The following is an 8,913-nucleotide window of genomic DNA, read 5'->3' as shown; positions in this document are numbered from 1 at the left end:
ACCATTCTACGAGGTTGGCAATGTAGAAGACTGGGCTGAAATAAAGAAACTGACTCTTGGTAGTGTTTAAAGCCTGCTTCACTTGTATATTCTTTAGCTATGGTTATGAATAAAATTTCATTATTCATTTAAAAAGAAGAAGATTCATGTTTAGGGTAATATGAATGATGGCAGTAGAAACAGAAAAGTCAGAGCTAAGTCATTTTTTAGGAAAAATTATATAGGACTTTGTGAAAAGTCAGAAAAAAAGAACCAAAATATAAAAGAATCAAAATATTATTTGAGAGACTTCCAGAAAAATGGTGATATGAGCAGGTCTAAAAATGTGACTGTTCTACACAAGCAATAGGAAAAGCAAATAAATGGAAATCTGTAATCTCAACTCTGAAGACTTTTGAAAAGTAAACAAGTACTACCATCTGACGCAGCAATTCCACTCCGATTATATACCCAACAGACCTGAATGCATGGAACTCCAAACTGATACCTGTACACCAGTGCTTATCACAGCACTGTTCACAAGTCAAAAGGGAGAAACACCCTGAGTATCCATCAACAGATAAATGGATAACCAATACCTGGTGTATATATACAGTGAAATGCTATTCAGCCAGAAGATGACTGAGCTGGTGAAATCAATGAACTGTGAAAACATTGTTAAGTGATCTAAGTCTGATACAAAGGAATAACTAATATGTCAAATATGTTCAATATTGGCTGATTCATACAGACTAAAGTTTATTAGTGGTTACCCAAGATAGGTTGTTGTTGTTGTTGTTATGTGCCGTGGAGTCAGTTCCGACTCATAGTGACCCTGTGCAGGGTTTCCAAGGCTGTAAATCTTTACAGGCTGTAAATCCTGCAGAACAGCTGGTAAGTTTCGAACTGTTGACCATGAGATTAGCAGCCCGATTCGTAACCACCATGCTACCAGAGCAAAAGGGGGAAATGGGAAGTTATTTCCTCAGAGGTACTGGGTTTCTGTTAAGACTAATGAAAAAATGTGGAAATAGTGGTGATGAACATAACTGTATGATGAATATAATTAATGTCACTGAATGATTTGCATAAAAATTGCTGAAGTGGCAGATGGTTTGTTTTAGAATCATATATTCTACCTCAACACAATAAAAATTAAAAATTAAATTTCTAAAAATAACTTCTAAGTTTCTAGCAAACATGGGTCATCATGAGTCAAAGTCAACTCAATGGCAACTGGTTGGTTATCTTAGTAAACTGATCAGCAGATTAGTAATAGACCACAGGAAAGCAGGATAACCGAGAAGGGAAACAAATCAATATCCTATAGGAAATGTGAGGTTTTCATGAAAGTAGTATATGCATTTAAGTATGAGATCAAAAAGCACATCTTCCATATTAAAATATTCTAGACTTTAAGATATTTGATGGTTAGCATTTTTTCATAATAATAATAATAAAATCATTCTTCAGAAGAGTTTTCAGTTTTGCTTCCAACGAAAACCTTAGATGATAAAGACATCTGAGGAGGTTTTTCTATTATCTTAAGTTTTGGTGGGGGAAAAAAAAATCTTTAAAAAGTAACAAAACTGAAAGATTAGTGGTAAAATTTTGCATAAAAACTGAGATTTTTATCATATTCATATTAAAAGTTTCCACCTACTCCATTTAGTCATCAAAATTGTGATTTTAAATACTGAAATACCTACAGTGACATTTCTTAATTATTGTATCTTGCAGTATATTGTGGTATACTGTCATATGACAAAAGGTAAAAGCATAGTCTATGCTAACAATAGATCAGTCATGGGGCAGCGAACAAGCATGAAGTGAAAAAGAATAAAATATTAATGGTAAATTATTTCATCAACTTCACAGAATTATATTTAAGACCTGTGAAGAAACCACTTGAACTTGAAACAGACAATGAGACAAAGTGTTACATGTGTTGAAAGAAAATGCATGCAAGGTTTGATTTTATAAATTTGATATTAAAATTCTCACAGGTATAAAACTGGCTTATAACTGTTTTCCCTGTTTTTGATATCGAGATTATACAATGCATTGTGGGAAATAATTCCTTTTTTTCTATTCTCTGAAAAGGTTTGTGGAAGATTAGAATTACCCATACCTTGAAATTCTGGCAGACTCAATCTGAAAACTGTCTGTGACAAGTGTTTTCTAGGTGGGAATATATTTACTTGTTTAATTTATTTCTTGATTTCTTTTATAATTGTAAGATGGTCTTCATCTAGCACTATTCATGTAACAAAAATACCCCAAGTGGATGACTTTAACAAACAGAAATTTATTTTCTCAGAGTTTAGGAAGGAGGTCAGAAGTTTGCATTTACGGCCCCAGCTAGGCAAAGACTAAGTTCTGAGGGAAGGTCCTGGTTCCCTAGAGGTCTCCATGTGGTTTGGCATCTATCTTCCCCCATCTCTTTTATATCTCAGAAGAGAGTGACTCAAGACATACCTTACTCTAATTCTAATGAACACAACAAAGCCAATCCTCCCAAATGGAACTAGAAATACAGGCACTGTGGTTGTTAGGTACCCTGTGCACAACAGAAGGAAACTGCTGCCACTGTGCTAATCCATATACACAGGTAAAGATGTCAGCATTTACAACACCCTCTTTTTGGGGGGGAAGTGGGGGGTGGGGGATGGACACAATCCAATCCATTACAAGGACCATTTAAGTTTTCTATTTATTTTTCAATCAATTCAGAGTGATTTATAAATTTCAAGATTCATGTACATGCTAAAAGTTTGTATACTAATTCCTGTTGTTGTTAGGTGCCTTGCTTGAGTTGCTGTTGTTAGGTTGCTATGAGTCCGTACCAACTCACAGCAACCTTACGCACATCAGAACAAAATAGTGGCTGTCCTGCACCACCCGCACATGGACCACACTGCAGAGTATGAGTATTCTGGAACACTTATTTGTGCTCATGAGTCTGAGAATGTTGTCACTACCCCAGATACTGCCTTGGTTCCTCTTGGCAGCTAGGCTAGTGGGTTGGTATAAACCCCAACTAGGACCTTACCCGATGGGTCTCCAGAGGGAGACGTTATCCCAGGAGGTCACAGATGAGTTATCACAAGTGTTTACCAACAAATGCTCAAGAAATCCAATCTGTATTCACTTTAGCAAGAGTGAGGCTTTATTATTGTTCGATTTTACAAAATCAGGTGCCAAACCCAGAAGAGAAGACTAGCAGACACACCACACGGCCATTTTGCAATTATTTTTATCTCCTAGCTCAAAAGTCCCTCTCCCCATTCCTCACTGACTGAGTGTTATGGAGTAAACAGTCTTCCCAGATGCTGCATACGTCCTTTTGATGCTTGCATTCTTATTTTAAAGTTTCTACTACTTGAACGAATTCCCTTCCCCCTCCCCTAACTCATCCTGCTCACATACCCCAGGTATTGCCTGGATCTAGCAATTTCCTGGAGCCCTGGTGTGACGCTGTGAGTTAATGAGCCAGACTGCAAAGCCATTTGAACTGCAAGGTAGGCAGTTCAAACTCACCAGCTGCTCCTCAAAAACCCTATACAGGGTTGCTATGGGTCAGAACGGACTCACCGGTACTTAACAACAAGCAATTTCCTGGACCTCCGTTTCCTTATTCCTGAAGATGGACCAGCCTGACACTTATTTCTCACATTAGGAACCTGCACACAGACCAAGAGGCAGTTGTTCGAACAGAACAAGGGGACACTGAATGGTTTAAAATCAGGAGAGGAATGTGCCAAGGCTGCATTCTTTCACCATATTCCCAAAGCCTTGTGAGCTAGTAATCTATGGCTTGACCTACCAATTTGGGTTCGTAAGCCCCTATAACTCAGGTGAATGAGGAAAATCTTCCAGACTGTTGCTAAGTCCATAGATTTGGAACTTGCTGGTCTCCACAATTACATGAGCCATTTTCTTGATGTTCTAAGAGTTCTGTGAGATTTTGCAGCAAATGACAGAAAGCTAAGACAGGAGGGAGAGCATTAAAGAAGAAGAAGTTGGTGTTAGAGACGATGGAGTAGTACAACAGTTTGCAACCTCTGCCTTATAGGTACCAGTCTTGTACTGATTCTTCTACACGAAATTACTCATGCTCAATGATTTTTAATCAATCCGAGGAATCTTTAGCTGCTATCTCTTTGAATAGTGCCTGTCCCCTACATGATTAGCTCCTTCTGGAACTCTAAGACTTAATTGATTAGGCATATTTTCTCTCTTTCCTATCTAGTCTATAATTTTAAATCTTCGTTAACATATGCTCTCTCTCTTTTTTCGTTCTACAGTCTGCATAGTTTTTCAAATGTATCAACTAATTTTTTTCTATACTTAAAATCTTATCAGGAGTCCTGGTGTGGCACTGTGGGTTAATGCGCCAGACCGCAAAGCTGTTTGAACTTCAAGGTTGGCAATTCAAGCTCACCAGCTGCTCCTCGGAAACCCTATACAGGGTCGCTATGGGTCAGAATCGACTTGATGGCACTTAACAACGACAAACCTTATCTGCCATTAAGCCATCCAATGAATTTGTCACTTGAATTTTTTTTTATTTCTCTAATTTCTATTGGTTCTTTTAAAATACTTTTGGCCATTTTTGATGATGTTTTGTTTCTTTTACCTTGGGATAGCTGCACATTATGAATATACCAAAAACCATTTTAAATGTGTTAATTTTGCAGTATAAGAAAAACCTCATGGGCATATTCACTGGCAGCTATAAAGTTTAGCTCTCACACAGAATGCAGAAAATACTACAGAAGTTATGAAGAGTTACATAGCAGAGTCCTAGGAATGAAAGCTTATTACTAAATAACCTAGAGATAATTTGCATATGTGAATTTACACATATGAAGCAAGGACAGTGGCTGGGATTGAGGACAGAAGCCCAGGGAAAGGATTTTTTTCTTGCTAGAATTTCTGGTAAGTTGGAAGGTACAGGCCAATAACCCTAACATGCCCAAACTGCAATCCATCCTGCCAGGGGCTGAAGATCTAAGAAGGCACATAGCTTTGGTGGTGGTGGTGGTGGTGTGCCATGGAGTCAGTTCCAACTCATAGAGACCCTGGTACAAGGTTTCCGAGGCTGTAAATCTTTACGGGAGCCGAAAGCCTCATCTTTCTCCTGCAGAACAGCTGGTGGTTTCGAACTGCTGACCTTGAGGTTAGCAGCCCAATTCGTAACCACTACCCTAGAGTATAAAATAAAGTTAAGTCAGGAAGAGAAAATGCTCTGAGCTCTATCACTCCACCGCCAGGGAAAACCCCTGTAGAACTGCTGTTGATGGAAAAAGGCAAGAGCATTCTTGACAGATTTTCACTTCTAACCAAAAGTAAGTAAAATGACAGTAGCCAATTTTCACAATGGTGGTGGTTGCAAAGCAATACATTCCAAGTGGGGAGTTGAAGAGGCAAGACGCAGTCCCCACAGGACCAGGCACATAATTTGTGGGACCCAATGCAAAATGAAATATGGGGCATCTTGCTCCTGAATTATTAAAATTTTCAAACAGTGAGAGCAGAGCATTAAACAAAACACACTTTATCTAAGCATGGGCTCTGTGTAGCACAGGTTGTACCTATGAAATTTGTACTGACTCCTAAGCACTCAGAGCAGTGATAGAAAAAATCCAGATGATATAAAACAAGTTGTTATTGTTTAGTGCTGTCGAGTCGGTTTCAACCCATAGCAATCCTTTATAGGGTTTCTGAGAAGCAGCTGGTGAGCTTGAACCACTCACCTTGGGGTTCAAACCGACTTTGCTGTCCAGCGCATTAACACACAGTGCCCAGTAGAAAATCAAGATCATCTCCAATCTCACAATCCAGAGACAACCACTGCTATCATTTTTCTGTCTATCTATCCCAGGGACTTTTCTATATACACATACGTATGTAGACATATACCCATGTGATTTTTTTCTATATACACATACGTATGTAGACATATACCCATGTGATATTTTTATATTATGAAATGGTATTTGTACATTCTATTTTATAGAGTAAAAAATATCATTTAGAAGAATTTTCCATGATACTAAACATAAATCATTTCAATACTACTGTATGGCATGTTCTATGTTCCACTTAACTACTGTTGGGGGGCTGAAGGATCTTGAGACTTATTACTACAAATGATGTACCTTAAATAACAATAAAGCTAACAAATGGAAGCACTTCACACAGTACTTGGCAAATGACAAGTTTCCATAAATGTTGGTGATTTTTTGTTGTTGTTTTGTTCAAATAAATATTGCTATATTATGCTGTGTAAAGTCCTGGTGTGATGCTGTAGGATAAGCGCTTGACCATAAGGTCGACGGTTCAAACTCACCCACTGCTCTTTGGAAATCCTATGCATGGTTGCTATGGGTCAGAACTAACTCAACAGCGCTTAAAAACAACAACAACAAAGGTGGAACTAATTTACATTCAGGACAGCATGATCAGAGTGCTTGGTTTGCCTATAACCTTGCCAATTCCTTAAAATCCTGTCTTCCATATTTCTTCCTCTATGGCTTTCTGCTCCTGGAAGATTTCCAGCCTCGAAAACCCTATGCAGAGTGGCTATGAGTCAGAAGCAAGTCCACCGCACATAGCCATAACCACCACCACCACCACCATGGATGGCTTGTTCATGTTCTTTGACAGTTATCCTGCTGTGTTCCGCATGTTTTTAACTTTTTATTGATTTCTGTGTTGAGGATATCAATCAATCCATTGTTATATGAATAATGAATATGCATTTCCCTTAAAAAAACAAAAATAAAAATGAGAGAAATAACCCAAGAATTACCTCCAGTTCCGAGGACCTTCAGAAGCTCAAAATTTTCGATCCCCACCTTCTCTGCATGTCCTGTTAAATTAGCTAAAAAAAAAAGAGAGAGAGAGAAAAGGGAAGTAATTAAGGGTGTCAGTTATCACACAGGGGCTTCTAAAGTAGAAGACAGGCTCTAGTTCTTGACTTGGTGCATCTTATAAATTACTTATTAAATTATAGGCTATGGTTTATCTCTCATCATGTACTGATATCAACAGCTTACCGTGAAGTACATCAAAAAAAAATAAGAAGTGTTTCTGGATGAACAGAGGTATGGACAGATATGCAACAGGCAAATACAGGGAAATAGTAATGGCACAACCTAGATAGTGAGTCTAAGCGTATTCTATTCGTTCTAATATTCAGTATACTGTAAAATTTTATAGAAAATAAAATAACTACCTCAAGGGGTTGTGATTAGAATGAGTTAAATTTATATAGTAATTAGAAGAGTTTGTAAATACATTAATATTAAATACATAATTATATAGTGGCAATGAATCAGTGGATATGGTCGATGCCTACACTTAACACTGTCATCAACATAGATCAAATGAATATTAGAAACACGTGTTATTTTTAAGTAATTAACACAAAAACAAAAATTGTTCTAGCATGTCAAGCAAACAATATTCAAAGTCAAGCTCATAGGAGGCACATGTTTTTGAAATACTAATTTGGCTCTCTTCTAATTAAATGCTAAATTCTGTTATTTTATTATTCCTAGGAATCTTAACACAATATTATGAAGTTATATGCTAAAACTGTTAAAAACTATTACTTTGTTCTCATTATTAGGAGCCAAGTTTTATCTAATATACAACATGTAAAGGCTCAGCTTTCCGAAAGCATTATACGCATACTATAATTTTCTCTTATCAACCTATATTTGTTGCTAGATAGACTAGGGCAACATTGAGATATCTTCTGATACAAGCCACGTCAGCCTTTCTTTACTAACCACAAAATCACTTTCATAGGAAGTTAAAAGAGGTCACCAAGTAACTTCACTTTGTTCCAGAAAGCATACGATCCCGGCAACCCTGACATTCAGAAAGATCTTTCAGGTGATCGGTAAAGCATCTGTTCTGCTTCTGACCTACTACTTGTAACTTATTGTTCCTGACATAAATTAACTTTGCCTGCAAGAGGCACTCAAAGCTTTTCCCAGTTGTTTCCAGGGCAAAACATTCTATAAAAAAATGCACTCACACACGTCCCACTCCAGCACATTGTTATTATAGTTAGGTGCTGTCTGGTTGAGTTTAACCTACAGTGATGCCATGTAACAGTAGAACTGCCTCAGGAGGCAAAAGGAGTGTTCATAGTATAGAAGCAAATCAACAGAAGGACTATTCAGTCATGGAGGAGTATTTACTTATAATAATTTTAAAATTGTGTTAGTAACAAAACACATAAAAAACAAATAGTAAATAACATACTATATTTAGGATCATTGGACTCCTGGTGTGGTGCTGTATGATCAGCAGTGGACTGTGAACTACAACACAAGGTGGGCAGTTCAAACCCACTAACTGCTTCTGGGAAACCCTATACAGGGTGGCTATGAGTCGGAATCAACTTGACGGCACTTAACACTAACAACATATAGGATCACAAACAATGGTGACACCCAAATATATAAGTCCAGGTGCCTGATGACTCTTATTTCTATGCTATTGTTTTGTCATTGTGATTAAAAGCCTTTGATCACTAGTATAAAAATAAAACTACATTTCTCCTAATTAAACTGTTAACCTAAAATAAGAGCCCAAACTTCAAGTAAAAATTTTAACACTGATTGGGACAAAATTCAAAATACAGTTTCCCTTTAATTGGACAGATTTAAAACACAATTATATTACAATATGGTCTATGAACTAGGATGTTATGTGATTTGGGCCTTGTGGGGACACGACCATGTTATATACAGAAGGCAGATGCGCAGGCTGGTCACCAGGTAGGCCAGGACACGGGCAGCACTGAGGGACTATGCAAAAACTCTGACTCTACTGCTGCTGCTCCTATATCATTGCCACCCCAACTCCAAGAGCCATGCCCAGGGACTTCCAGTTTGGGTGATAGCAGCGATA

At 37.7% G+C, this 8,913-nt stretch overlaps 1 protein-coding gene across 1 annotated transcript in view; it reads right to left on the bottom strand.

Moving 5' to 3' along the window:
- The window catches only part of RPS6KA5 (ribosomal protein S6 kinase, 90kDa, polypeptide 5), a 265,048-nt gene that overhangs the window by 148,921 nt on the left and 107,214 nt on the right, over positions 1-8,913 (bottom strand). The window contains exon 2 of the mRNA XM_006839575.1: positions 6,797-6,868. Coding sequence (XP_006839638.1) covers positions 6,797-6,868 — 72 coding nt within the window. The remainder of the gene's footprint in view (positions 1-6,796; positions 6,869-8,913) is intronic.

This window comes from Chrysochloris asiatica, unplaced genomic scaffold, assembly GCF_000296735.1.
Source record: "Chrysochloris asiatica unplaced genomic scaffold, ChrAsi1.0 scaffold00025, whole genome shotgun sequence".
NCBI lineage: Eukaryota > Metazoa > Chordata > Mammalia > Afrosoricida > Chrysochloridae > Chrysochloris > Chrysochloris asiatica.
This window is presented reverse-complemented; position numbering and strand designations above follow the sequence as displayed.